The sequence below is a fragment of the Lupinus angustifolius genome, unplaced genomic scaffold (assembly GCF_001865875.1).
Source record: "Lupinus angustifolius cultivar Tanjil unplaced genomic scaffold, LupAngTanjil_v1.0 Scaffold_203_22, whole genome shotgun sequence".
Classification (NCBI taxonomy): Eukaryota; Viridiplantae; Streptophyta; class Magnoliopsida; order Fabales; family Fabaceae; genus Lupinus; species Lupinus angustifolius.
In genome coordinates this window covers 7781-23206 of record NW_017726855.1, presented here as the reverse complement: position 1 = coordinate 23206, position 15426 = coordinate 7781, and the positions used below count along the sequence as shown (strand labels likewise).

The 15426-nt window shown below is 35.7% G+C and overlaps 1 protein-coding gene across 1 annotated transcript; it reads right to left on the bottom strand.

Moving 5' to 3' along the window:
• Positions 1–6953: 6953 nt before the first annotated feature.
• LOC109340577 (ATP-dependent DNA helicase PIF1-like) lies at positions 6954–14332 on the bottom strand. The gene is made up of 4 exons (XM_019578298.1): positions 13894–14332; positions 13647–13780; positions 12905–13436; positions 6954–7099 (listed from the first exon to the last, which is right to left on the bottom strand). The coding sequence occupies exons 1-4, from the start codon at positions 14330–14332 to the stop codon at positions 6954–6956; spliced, it is 1251 nt and encodes a 416-aa protein (XP_019433843.1).
• Positions 14333–15426: the final 1094 nt, after the last annotated feature.

Genomic DNA, 15426 nt, shown 5'->3' with positions numbered 1-15426 from the left:
GAGTTGGGTGTCCTCTCGCTTGAGCGAGGCTTGCTCGCTTAGGAGAGAATCTCATAACTTTTTACGTTGTTTCCCTCAATTGATTATTTTGTCGCTTGAGCGAGGCATGCTCACTTAGGCGAAAAACAACCATTAAAACCCCAGAAAAATGACCTATGCGCATAATTATTTTCTTTGTTTTTCACTCAATCTCACATACATTTTGTACATGAACTATATGGACTGAGTTGTATACAACTAAAACAATATGAGTTTCAGAATTAAATCAAAACAAAAACGCATAAAAGATGGATTGCCTTCTAGGTAGCGCTTGTTTAATGTCATTAGCTCGACGCCTGTTCATTTAAGTCTCTGATAAGTTGATGACTTTGGTGAACTACTCGACGTCCCCCCCCCCCAATTAAGGTTTTAGTCTCTGGCTATTGACTACCCAACTTCTCGGAGATGCTGGGTCTAGCAATTCTATCGCTCCATGTGATTTAACTTCCTTAACTAGGAAGGGCCTGGCCATTTTGACCTAAGTTTACCCAGAAATAACTTCCTCCGGGAATTGAGTAACAGCACACTCTGACCCACCCAAAAGCCCTTTTTACGGATCTTCCAGTCATGATACAGCTTGACCTTATCCTTGTACTACTTGGAGGACTCATATATAGTGAGTCTCATCTCCTCCAGATGTTGTAGCTGCAATTTTCTCTGATCACTTGTTGCTTTTAGATTCACGTTGAAGAACTTGAGAGCCTAAAATGCCTTGTGTTCGAGCTCTATAGGCATATGACACACCTTCCCATATACCAACTGAAAAGGGGATAATCTAGTGGGGGCTTTGAAATTTGTTCGATAAGCCCATAGTGCATCATCCAATTGAAGAGACCAATCCTTCCTTGTGCTTGAGACAGTTTTATCAATGATTCTTTTGATCTCTCTGTCAGAGACCTCCACTTGCCTATTTGTCTGCGGATGGTAAGGAGATGCCACCTTGTGTCGGACTCCATAGTGTTAAAGGACCTTCTCAAGTTGTGAATTGCAGAAGTGTGAACCTCCATCACTAATAAGAATCTGAGGTGTGCCAAACTGACTAAATATGTTTCACTTGTGAGCACGACGGTGTAAATGGTCCCATGAAGTCAATCCCCCAGCAATCGAACACCTCAATTTTATGAATGTTGGTCAATGGCATCCCATTATTCTTGGAGATCCCGCCTGATCTATAGAAGTTGTCACACTGATGTGCATATTGATGTGCATCCTTGAATACGGAAGGCCGATAGAAGCCAAATTGGAGGACTTTTGCAGTTGTCCTCTCTCCATTAAAGTGCCCTCAGTATGGCGAGCTGTGACAATGCCATAGGATGCTCTTAGCCTCTTCCGTAGACACACACGTCCTCAGTAATCCATCTAACCTAATCTTAAAACGATGAGGGTCGTCCCACACAAACTGACGGGAATCTCACAAGTACTTCTTCTTTTGGTGCCAAGTCAACTCTTTGGGAATTACCCCTGCAGCTTTAAAATTGGCCATGTCAGCAAACCGTGGCCTTTCTTGAATCAAGAGAACTTTCTCATCAGGAAACTCCTCCACCACCTGTAACTCCTTCACTATTACCTCTTGATTAACCAATCTCGAAAGATGATCTGTTACACAGTTTTTGCTCCATTTCTTGTGCTTGATCACCAAGTCAAATTCCTATAATAACAACACCCATCGCAACAATCTCGGCTTGGAGTCCGATTTGGTTAGCAGATACTTAATAGCATTATGATCAGTGAAAATTGTAACTCTTGAACCAATCAAGTAGGATCTAAATTTTCAAAGGCATACACTATAGCTATTAATTCCTTTTCTATTGTGGCATAGTTGATTTGTGCGTCATTCAATACCTTAATAGCATAGTGTATAGCGTGGAAAACTTTAGATTTTCACTGTCCTAGTACCGCCCCGATGGTGTAATCACTATCATCACACATGAGTTCAAAATCCAGATACCACTCGGGCGCTACTATAACAGGAGCAGAAATCAGTTTTTTCTTTCAAAAGATTTTGCACACTCAGTATCAAAATGAAACACGATATCTTTATTAAGAAGATTACTAAGTGGTTTTGCATTTTTTGAAGAATCTTTTATAAATCTCCTATAGAAACATGCATATCCAAGGAAACTCCTGATTCCCTAGACATTGAGTGGTGGTGGGAGGTCCTTGATGACCTCAATCTTTGCTTTGTCAACTTCAATGCCCCTAGAAGAGATCTTGTGCCCCAGGACCACTCCCTTAGTCACCATGAAGTGACACTTCTCCCAGTTCAATACCAGATTTGTTTCAACATATCGTTGTAGCACGATGTCCAAGTTTCCCAATCTCCTATAGAAACATGCATGTCCAAGGAAACTCCTGATTCCCTAGACATTGAGTGGTGGTGGGAGGTCCTTGATGACCTCAATCTTTGCTTTGTCAACTTCAATGCCCCTAGAAGAGATCTTGTGCCCCAGGACCACTCCCTTAGTCACCATGAAGTGACACTTCTCCCAGTTCAATACCAGATTTGTTTCAACATATCGTTGTAGCACGATGTCCAAGTTTCCCAAACAGCTCTTGAATGACGACCCGAAGACTGAGAAGTCATCCATAAACACCTCAATAATTTGCTCCACAAGATCAGAAAAATAGCTAACATGCACTTTTGGAATGTTGTTGGTGCATTGCACAGTCCAAATGGCATATTCCTATATGTGAAGACACCAAAAGGACATGTGAAAGCTGTTTTTCCTAATTTTGGGGATCCACAATGATCTAGTTATAGCCAGAATAACCATCCAGAAAGCAGTAAAATGCTTGTCTAGCCAATCTCTCAATCATTTGGTCCATGAATGGCAGAGGAAAGTGATCTTTTCAAGTGGCTTGGTTCAACTTTATGTAATCAATGAACATAAGCCATCCAGTGACTCTTCTGGTTTGAATCAATACATTTTTTTCATTCCTAACCACAGTCATACCCCCTTCTTTAGGACCACTTGAACCAGGCTTACCCAAGTACTATCAGATATGAGATAAACCATCCCAGCATCCAACAATTTCATCACTTCCTTCTTCACCACTTCTTTCATAGTCGGATTCAAACGTCTCTAAGGTTGTGCAACCGATTTATAATCCACTTCCATATGGATTTTATGCATACAATAGGATGGACTGATTCCATGCAAATCAGCCAGCGTCCATCCTATTGCCCCTGCATTTTCCTTCAGCACCCTAATTAGTTGTTGCTCTTCATCAGATGATAGGGCAATGCTAATTATTACCGGTTTTTGACCTTTGTCCTCTAAGAATACATACTTCATATGTGAAGGAATTAGTTCTAACTCCACCTTCGGAACCTCATTTTTCTTCTCTTTAACCAGTTCCTCACTGTGATTTTGATCACACCAACTCTACCATACATGCCTTAATCAATTTATCTTCCTCAATATTGCTTCCTTCCAACTATCCTCTCAATGCCTTATCTAATGGACTACTTCTACTCAAGTGAATGTCATCGAGCATGAATAAGTCCTCAATAACATTCACTCGAAAGCAGTGTTGTTTGTCTTTCAGGTGTTGGTCTTGTACCCTTACCTTCAACTTTTCATCATCAACATCAATAATGACCTTAGCACTCTTCATGAAGGGTCTGCCCATAATAAGTAAGACCTCAATGTCCTCCTCAATATCCATGATGACAAAATCAACAAGAAATACCAATTCATCTACCTTGACTAGAACATCCTCAGCAAATCCATAAGGATACTTCACTGATCTATCAGCAAGTTGCAGAGTCATCTTAGTAGGCTTCATTTCCAACTCCTCAATCCTTTTCAACATGGATAGAGGCATCAGATTAATACTGACACCAAAATCAAGTAGTGTCTTTCCCACTAATAGTTCACCAATAGTGACCAGTATTGTGAAGCTTCCTGGATCTTTAGTTTTCTCAGGTAAAGACTTCTCAATGATAGCACTACATCCAACTTTCAATGTCACTGTCTCTTCTGAAAACTTTCTCTTATTTGTCAACAGATCTTGCATGAATTTAGCATATGTGGGCATCTGTTCCATCACCTCCATGAAAGGAATGTTGATCTGTAAGTTCTTGAATATATCCAAGAACCTAGTGTATTGTTTGTCCTTGTCCTTTTTGAAAGGTCTCTTTGGATAAGGAAGATCCTTCAACTGAGGTAGATCAATCTTCCTTTTGTCATTGTTCTCCCTTATAACATCCTCATTATTCACAACTCCTTCCTCAACTTATACTGTATCACCCTTTTGTGTTTTTTTGGTTGCCTTCTTTCCTTCCCCAGCCTTAGCTTCTTTAAGAACCTTTTCTTCAACCGCTAAATTCTCACCAATACCCTTACCAATAACCTTCCCACTTCTAGTAGTGATAGAGTTTCAGTGTTCCTTAAGGTTGGTTTGAGTATTGACTGAGAATTGTTGACGGTCTAAGTGTTGTTCTACCATCTGCTTAGGCAACTATCCCACTTGAGTCTCCAGATTTCTAATGGATGCATAAGTATTTTTCTGGTTTGAAATGTAGACTTGCATGAATTTCTTCAAAGTCTCTTCCAATTTTGTCTGCCTCTCATGCAATGGTGAGTGTGGAACCTACTGATATGATGGTTGAAATGGTGGTTGCCTATTAGATGGTCCTGCCTCCTGCCTCCACTCATAATTCTGATTCTGGTTCTGATTTCCCCTCCAACCTGTAAGACTAAGATTTCAACTAAGAGGGGGTGAATTAGTTGACTTAAAAGTATCGCCACTTTTCTGCAAAATCAATAGTTAAGTGCAAAGGAAAAAAATTATGCAGAAAATTAACAAGTAAAAATCAAGAGATAAAGGAGAAGAGAGTACACCGAAATTTTATACTAGTTCACCTTCTTGTCAACGAAGGCTACGTCCAGTACTCTTACAGCACAAGATATTTCTTCACTAAATATTATGATTTGTAATTACAATATCTCACCCCGAGACCTCTATGTACCTTACGCACTCGCTAATACTTATGTCACCCTTGAAAAACACTTTTTCAAGTGACTCTATCCCTTTTCTTATCACACCCTTGTGAAAGAAAGATTTCTGAAATGTCAATGAAGAATTTACAACAATGGCAGGATTGCCTTTACAAGTTTTGAATGTAATATCACTTGCAATCCGATAACTCTTTGTATACTAAGTAATAATTCTCTTATAAGTTTGTAAAACTTTGAAACACTTCACTTCAAGCAACTCAGAAAGTTCACTTTGAAAGTTTAAGAACAAGTTGCAAAAAGTGCATAAAATATTTCAAAGAATTTTCAGAATTATGTTTGAAAGTTTGTGTAAGAGTTCTTCTTTTGATTCTGAGTTTCAATGCCTTTAAATAGGCTTTCCAACCATCCATAACACGTCTTAGAAAGGGTAGCAATTGATTGGAATGAAACCATTTCGTTTGGAATGAAAACAATTTAGTTTAAAATCTGAAAAACTGATGCAACAGCTCTCAGTAATCGATTATAACCATGAGTAATCTATTACTCAAACACGTTGTTCAATTGGGCATTTAAAATTTAATTAGAGTAATCGATTATAGCATTAGAGTAATCGGTTAACCTGCATAGTTTTTATTGGGTAACTGGTTTTCTCACTTATGTAATCTGTTACTTAGATACAGTAACCTGTTACACACTACTTTTGCAAATTGTTTTGTTTACACTTGAAGTGTTTAAATTTTCTTAAAATTAGTTTGAGCATTACTACTATTGTATATTCGAGAGTATAGGATAAAAGTACCTATTTAGACTTAGACTAATTTGTCTTGAAGCTTTGTCTTCTTTCTCTTCACAAGTACTCTTCCTTTTCTTCATTTTGGTGATGTTGGTGTGTTCATCAAAACTGTGCCAAGGTCAGGAGCAAAAGATCTTCTTCACACAATCCTATGAGAACTGATTGTTGTATGAAAGGTTGTTAGGGAAATTACCCTCACGAGCTTGGTTATTCACATACTGAACCTCTTCCTCTTGTGTGTTGGTAGAAATTGAGCAATGACCAGTAACATGGTCACCTCCACAAAACTCACCGTGTAGCACTTGTTGATGGATCGGAGGAGCCTGTAAAACATTTAGCTATTGAGGTAGCTTGAACATCTATTTAGTGAGTGTCTCAATTTGTTGTGTTATTATCTTGTTCTAAGCCATTATAGCATCAGAAGTGTTCAAATATAACACCCCTCTTTTTTGTACGGTCCTTCTATTGTGGTGAGCTTGCCTAACTATGGTAGATAAAGTAGTGATAATCATGGTGGCTTGCTCAGCATCAACATCCATCATGGTGCCACCTATTGCGGCATCCAATATCATCTTTGTCTCTGGTTTCAACCCATTGCAAAATATGTTCAGGTCGTCCACATCTTCAAACCCGTGGTTGGGACATTTCCTCAACAACATCTGGAAACGTTTCCAAGCCTCATAGAATGCCTCATCTGCACCTTGTCTAAATGTTGAGATTTCAAACTTGGCATGCACATATCTAACTAGAAGGAAAAATATCGTCCAGAACTTGGATTCCAGGTCACTCCAATTGGTTAAGCTTTGGGTAGGATGTGATTTGAGCCATTCTCTAGCTTCACCAAGGAGAGAAAATGGAAACAAAATCATATATGCAGCTTCCCTTTCATTATCTGAATACACCATGGTCGCCACCAACTCATAGAAATTGTCCAGATGAGCATATGGATCTTCATAATCCTTGCCTGTGAACTTGTGAGCACTGACCAAATTTAGGTATGTCGGCTTGATTTCCAATGTCCTTTCAGTGTGTAGAATAACAATGCTAGAATAGTGCCTCGGACCCTGGTATATGGCATAGTCACCTAACGTCCTCCTTGCAGGATTATGCCTTGGGTTATTTCTAGTGCCATTGTTGGCATTCTCCATCTTGTCTAACTAGGGCTCTGAAACTATAGATTGTTTAGAGTTGCACTGTGCTCCCTGAATACCCTGCTTCTTCTTCTCATTTTCCTTCTTACGGTTACTCTTTGATGACTTCTCAATCTCAGGATTATACTGTAGTTGCTCGTCAGTAGCTTTACCTCACAAAAGCATAAATAAGAAGACTAAAGCAAAGGTTAGCACAAGTGATGTTAACCTCAAAGAGCCTAACTTTGATATTGATGGCCTTGAAGGCATCAATGGTCCTATGACTAGGGCTAGAGCAAAAAGGGCTCAAAATGCCCTTGGACAACTCAAAATATTGATCCATGATGAGCCAAAGATAGCCCAAGGGGGTTTAAAGATGCTCACTAGCATCTTGGTCCATGGTTTTGATCGAGCCAAGGATGGACCAGGCCATGCGCATGAGGTAGGCCACGGGTCTGACCCAGGCGCCAAAAATGGCCTTGGCATGGAGCCAGACGCATCAGGCATGAATCCTGACCAAGACAACTCTGACCAAGTTGATCTCTAGTGCACCCAGCGTTGCACCAGGCCCTGGGCCAAACTGGCCTGGCCAAGAAATCTGACTGAGGCGCATGCGCCTAGCATGCCGCACCAGGCATTGGGCGTAGCCTGGCCGAGTCAAGCCTAGCCAATTTAATTAGTATTGAGAAAATTTAATTTTTGTAATAAATGTGTGGGATAACTTTTGTAGTCTAGTTTAGGAGTAGATTCATTTGGTTTATGGAATCCAATGTAAATTTACCATCCATTAGTCTTAGTTGCAAACCGTGGGAGCCTAGTGGCTTGCCTATAAATGTAAGTCTTTTGCAATGGAATAAACAAGTAAAGTTAAGTTGAATTCTTTGTGAATCAAAAAGGATTATATCATTGTGAGAGTATTCTCCAAACCTTCTTGGCTGAACCAAGATTAGAAGTTCTTATCAAGAACCAAGTTCTTGTGGCGAGCATCACTTTGGCTTATCAACACCTCAAGTGTTGTGGCGCCTTCACCTTAAATCTTTTCCATCTTCTTTTATCCAATTTCAATATATTTTTGTTGCTTACTCTCAAAATCTCAACTCAACTGTGAGCTTAGGCCAAGCACCAACCAAGATAGACCATTGAAAAGCCTTTTCACCAAGAGGTTCACATCAAGTGGCATCAGAGCTAGTCTCTTGCTTGGTGTTCACTAATCTTTTCTTTTGGCTGTGGGTATATCTATCTTTCTTGATCTTTATCTTTCAAAAAGTGTCAAAGTACAAAAATCAAAAGTGTCAAAAAAAGTGTCAAAGTCCAAAAATCAAAAGTGTCAAAAGGTGTCAAAAGTCCAAAAATCAAAAGTGTCAAAAAAAGTGTCAAAGTGATTCTACAAAAGTTCAAAGAATCCAAAAAGAAATGTAAGTCTTTTGCAATGGAATAAACAAGTAAAGTTAAGTTGAATTCTTTGTGAATCAAAAAGGATTATATCATTGTGAGAGTATTCTCCAAACCTTCTTGGCTGAACCAAGATTAGAAGTTCTTATCAAGAACCAAGTTCTTGTGGCGAGCATCACTTTGGCTTATCAACACCTCAAGTGTTGTGGCGCCTTCACCTTAAATCTTTTCCATCTTCTTTTATCCAATTTCAATATATTTTTGTTGCTTACTCTCAAAATCTCAACTCAACTGTGAGCTTAGGCCAAGCACCAACCAAGATAGACCATTGAAAAGCCTTTTCACCAAGAGGTTCACATCAAGTGGCATCAGAGCTAGTCTCTTGCTTGGTGTTCACTAATCTTTTCTTTTGGCTGTGGGTATATCTATCTTTCTTGATCTTTATCTTTCAAAAAGTGTCAAAGTACAAAAATCAAAAGTGTCAAAAAAAGTGTCAAAGTCCAAAAATCAAAAGTGTCAAAAGGGTATCATATGTTAGATTACCATGCATTAGCCTTACTATGTATGATTAGACAACCGTGGGAGCCTAATTGCTTGCTTATAAATGTAAGTCTTTTGCAATGGAATAAACAAGTAAAGTTAAGTTGAATTCTTTGTGAATCAAAAAGGATTATATCCTTGTGAGAGTATTCTCCAAACCTTCTTGGCTGAACCAAGATTAGAAGTTCTTATCAAGAACCAAGTTCTTGTGGCGAGCATCACTTTCGCTTATCAACACCTCAAGTTGTGGCGCCTTCACCTCAAATCTTTTCCATCTTCTTATATCTAATTTCAATATATTTCCGTTGCTTACTCTCAAAAGCTCTACTCAACCGTGAGCTTAGGCCAAGCACCAACCAAGATAGATCGTTCAAGAGCCTTTTCACCAAGAGGTTCACATCAACAAGGGTTAGCTATACTACAAAAAATTAAAGAATAATTATGTACAAAACTCAATAAAATCTCCAAAGAACTAATATAAATCGCTCATTGGTCCTCGACAGCAGTGCCAAAAACTTGTTAGATATTTATAGAATAGCAAGTGAACAGTATCGTCCAAGTAATGAAATCCAGTGAAGTACCGGGATATCGTCCTCAGGGAGCATAGTGGATTTACACTAATTCCTACAAGAATGAACTGAGCAACTATTTACAAGAATTTGTTTGATAATTTGACATTGGTTTTATAAAAAGATTAAGTTGTAATAAAAGTTTAACTATGAAATTAAAAGAGTTGGGATCAAAATTCATCATTCTTTCCCTTTTGACATATATAGATTCAATTCCAAGCAACTTGTGAAGTTACTGATTTTGATGCACATTTTTGGTAAATCATTTACATCAATTCCTTGAGTATAAAATTCTTAGATAATAACTCAAATACCAATTCCTTGGATAATTGTCTGATTAACTAGCACTAAATTTTATGTAAAAGCAATTCATACATCATTGTCCATTCCTGAAATAGTGATACATGAAGGAAGATGATCCAGATCCAGTATCCCAATTAAACTTGAACCCAAGAAAAAGAATTCAGTAGCTAATTAAAGTCAAGTAATAAAAACATGTTAAACTTCCCAAAATCGCGTAACAATTACATTAGAATTGAATCCTGGAGTACAAGGTAAGAATATTACATTTCAAATCCCAACAATGAAGATCTAGTCACGCATCCTCGCTATTACAATACTCGACTCATGAAAGTATACAAGAAAATCGAATTTTGAGTCCTTCCTATGACTTTTATCGTCTTTCCTAGTGTTTCTCTCTAAAATTTCGTGCCCAAAAGCTTTGGAAAAGTGATTTCCTAACTCCCTCTGACTTTCGAAACCGCCCATATCAGTTCCAACTTTCAAGCCCTCGCCCAAGATAGAGATTCTCGCTTGGGAGAGAAAATAAGACTTTTGGGCCTGAGCAACTCGCTTGGGCGAGGATCCTTCGCTTAGGCGAGGATCAGGCAGAGCAACCGGGTCTTTTTAGCTCCATCTATTGCTTGAGCGACAGTCCCTCGCTTGGGCAAGGGACAACAGTAATTTATGATGATTTTCCTCCTATTTGTGGCTTGAGTGACACTCTCCTCGCTTGGGCGAGGCTTGCAGTATTCATAAGCCCCAATCTTCTCCTTTTTTTCCTTATTTCTTAACCTGAAACAACATAACACATATAAATTCCTACACATAACAAGATTGACTAAGTTATCAGGAATCATACACAATTACAGCATAAATGCATATTAAGTGCCCCAAATTCATATACATTTTATTAACAATTTGACACTTAACAGGTCACGATGCTACGAGTTGGCTATTGTTTTATTGGTATAGACACTAGGATGAAACATATATATTATTTTATGATTTTAACAGAAGGAGTATAGTATAATAGAATAATAGAAAAAGTTCCACATCATAGTTTGGATAGTTTTTTTTGTTTCCTACAAGTTATCTTCGCATTGGAGACAATCTTGTCTGAACCTGAAATATTCACAGGTATGTGGGGCTAACTCTTCCATTGGGTATTGTTTTCATCCACAAGACTCGAACCCGAGACGTTGCTTAAGAGGAATCAAACATATACCACTTGAATCAACACTGGTTGATATAGTTTGGATAGTTGATAATATATATTACATTAAAATCTTAGTAATAACCCTTACTAAAATAACATGGTAATTCTAATTAGTGCTCTAAGTATATTGGTTAAAATCTAAAATAAACTTTTGTATTGGAACATAATTTATTAACTTAAAAGTTTTGTTATCCAATATATTGTTGTCATTTGTTGATTTTGTTAGGGCACTAGACTGTTAGAAATGACCCAAATAACATAAGTGATAAGTGTGTAATAAGCTTAATTAAGTAAGCGTTTAGGTCCTAAAATTTATAAATTAAAAGCAACAAAATCATGTTAGTTAACTGAAATCAAATAAGCTATAAAATTATTTAATTTACCTTCTCCTTATCGTTTTTCTCAATATATCATTTGTCTTCCAAGTGATCTATTAGATTTTCATAACAATATTGAACTCTTTCTCCTATGCATTTTCTATTATTGTCTTTTATTAATGTGACAATTATCATCGGCATACATAAACTTAATTCATGAACACGATAAAATGATAGTATGGAAATAACTTTATTTATATAAATAAAATATTTCAATGAGTTAGTTCCTATAATTGACACATTAGAAAGTTCTTGTTTGCTTCATAATTTCTACTACTAAAGTCAGTGAGAAAGTATATTGCATAGCATGTGCTACCGTGGAATTGTTTTATTTGTAGGGTAAAAGAGATTGATTCACAGGGTTCTGATTCACTCTATTAATTGAGAGACAAATATTATAAAAAGAAGAGAAAAATAGCATGATAAGACATTTTATCCTTCTATATATAATAGAATAACATTTTTGTCATTCAAAGAGTAAATAAAAATAATTACTTGTCTATTTATTAATGAAGAGATTTTTGTTGTAACAATAGAGCAAAATTTCCTTCATGCATTTAAGATTGTAAGGTTTTACTCCAATTTTCTTCTACCCATAAATCAAGGTATGGAATTCTATGCTAATACTTTTCTCTATTTTATAATTGTTTTTCTATTATACGATGATATTTTGCAATATTTATTTTTCTCTATTTACTTAGGTAGTTCGGTAGTAAATAAAATTAAATAGTTTAATAAAATAGAACATAAATTTAAACCAAAAAATATTGGATATGAATAAATTATGGTATTAAATTAAAAGATAATTGAAATATTATTAGCATTATGTTATTAATTTTATTTTATTTAGTATTGTGGATAAGGTTAAATAACAATTTTTACTTTATTATTATTTAAAAAAATAGATAAAAAATGAGAAATCGTGAAGAAAAAAACAAGGCAAAGAGTACAGTATGAGTTAGAATAAAAAAAATTATTTTTTAAAACTAATTTTTATTTTTAAGAAATTATAAGTTTTAAAACTTTTTAATGACTTCAAGTCACAAATATGTAGCCAGCCTCCTCCTAATGCATCGGAAGAGGGAAGTTGAGTAGTATCTGAAAATCATTTCAAGACTAATATGAGTTAGTAGGAGACTCGTGCATTCACACGGGTAATAATATGTATTGTATGAATTTAATTAAAAAGTAATTGCATAACTTGTTAAATGAAATGTGATTAAGGAATACATAGTAAAACATGTTTTGCAGTAATCCATTGCTAATGTAAAGATGGTGGTACAGTGAAATGATATTGAACCTGTAATGTTAAAAAAAGCAAACATGTTAGAAAAAGTTGAATGAATTTATATGGAAATTTGCATGTTGTTTTTTAACAGCAGAATATGACTAAAGATTAACTCATAAACATTACTTTATATATTTTGATTGTTGATGTGAAGCTATTGTACAGTCATATGATATTGAATATGTTATTTTTTAAAATGTAATAATTAGAAATAAATATTTCAAACATAATGTAAAATAAGTTGTAGAATACTTGTTAAAGATTTTGGAAAACTTCTTTATAAACGACATTTGTCATTGTCTTCAATGGTTTACCATCCTTGTCATGTATTAATATCTTCAATCCCTTTTTGCTCTGTACTCTTGAAACAGCTACATACAATTGATCATGACTAAATATTGGTCTAGGTAAATACAACCCCATACTCTCTAGTGATTGGCCTTGCGATTTGTTGATTGTCATAGCGTATGACACAATTATAGGGAACTGTCTTCTGATAAGCATGAAATGCCATGGAGATTGGGATGGTGACATTGATAACCTAGGAATGTAAGTGATATTTCCAATGTTTTTTCCAGACATTATCTTTGCCTCAAGTACATGATTAGTCATCTTCGTAACCGCCAACCTTGTACCGTTATATAGCCCTTCATACTGATCTAAATTCCTTAATAGCATAATTGGGGTCCCTACTTTCAGCTTGATCTTATGATTTGGAAGTCCTGATGTTGAAAGTGAATTTAGAAATTCATAAGTTAATATGTTGAATGTTTCATTGTCATTAGCATCAGACATATCAACTTCATCTGAACTCATGTATTCTTTTTCATCGCATGTAAGTATACACTAGAATAGTTATTAATATAAATCTAATAAATTAATACATTTAACATAATGTGTATGTTAAATAAAATTGAATAGTTTACCTAGAATTTTCATCAGAATATATTCATTGATTTGATCAACAATCTCAATTGTTGATGCAAGTATTGCCCTATATTGAAGAAATTGTTCATCCTTGTAATGCTATTGTAAGTTTGGGTAGGTGCTACTGACTATCGCATTAATTGGGTTATCATAATCTACAATCAGAAGTTCCTCTGGGATATCAATTTCAGCAGAACCATCATTAGGTTCAAATAATTTTCCATTTCCCATCTTTAGTATCCACTCATAGAATTGCTTGATATCTGTTTCATTGTCATGATTTTGTAACGCAAGTTCTTTGTAAGGGTTAAAAATGTACATTGATGCCAAAGATAAGAAGAATTAATTGTTGCATGCACAATATTTGAATGACAACCTCTTGGAACCATCGGTAATATTTGTCTAAAATCACCTCCAAATACTACAACCTTTCCTCCAAACAGAATGGAGCCATTTGTTGTTCCCATGATGTCACAAAGACTTTTATCAAGTGCTTCGAAGCAAAACTTATGTGTCATTAGAGCTTCATCACATATAATTAACTTTGTTTGTTTTAGTAATTCTACAAGTTTAGTCCCTTGATGAATGTTGCAAACAGAGTTGTCAAAAGTTGGTACTGGAATTTTGAATTTAGAATGTGTTGTCCTACCCCCAGGTAATAGTAAAGAAGCTATACCACTTGAAGCCACAGTCAATACAATATGCTTTTGAGATCTCAATGCATATGTTAGAGTACTCCACATGTGCATTTTTCCAGTTCCTCCATAACCATATAGAAAAAACATGCGACCTTCTTGACGGTTAAAAGCTTGCATTATAGTCTTGAATATTTTATATTGTTCTTCTGCATAATATAAAATGAAATTGTTTGTTATCATCTTATTATTAGAAATAGATTTATTAGTACTAACATTAAATAAAGAATTTTGTAAGAAATTGGAAATACATGTTAAAGAGTTGAAAAGAGTATGGAAGTTTCTCTTTAATTCATTTGTATCATAATTAAGCTCTTGATATATTAGTCTATAAACTAATTGACTTGTTATGCACCCATTTGGGTATGACAATGAAGGAAAGTCTTTCAAACTCCTCCGATTTCCTTCAAGTAGTTTTTCAATCGCCAATAAAGTTAGATTTTGTAGTTGTTCATCTGTAAGCACCAACCCTATAAGTTATAGAATGTGTCATATAATATAAGATATTTACACAAAATAAAGTTTTAATAATAGAATGTAATATAATTGTTGAATAACTTGATTACTGGAGATATTTCTTTGATTGTAAAGAATTCCATCGGATAACCATTTCCATGTGTTCTCCCAAATATGATTTGGCCTATTCATTGATGTGGATAAAAGCATTGTGATAAATAATTTCCTCAACTAGAAATCAGAACCCCAATCCTTTGCTTCTCTTAGTGCTTCAATGTATTCTCTATCATCCTTAAGTAAGCCACGAGCAAAGCATGCATCCATAAATGTTTCATATCGAATATTTGAAACTGTTCTATTATCTTCATAACATGTTGGTCCTTTAACAACTATCAACATCATCCTAAGATAGTACAGCTCACTGGTGCATGGAGAAACCCAAATTAATCTTCCAATTGTATAACCTGGTTTTCTTGGCTTCCAAGACCTAGTTTTCTTCACATAAACAAATTTTGACACATATTGAACATAACCAAAAGTTCTACCTTTTGGATATTTTTTATTAGCTTCCATCCAGGATGTAAACGTAGATTTTGATACAGTTGGTCTTGTAAGAATGTTGTCAATATCCCCGTGATCATTAAAGTAAACAGGTTGTTCTCCTGGAAGATGAAAGTATAATCGTTCAACAGCAGGTTGTCTTCCATGAATTGGAAATTTAAAAATTCTCCAACATGCTTCTGATGGTGATACATATC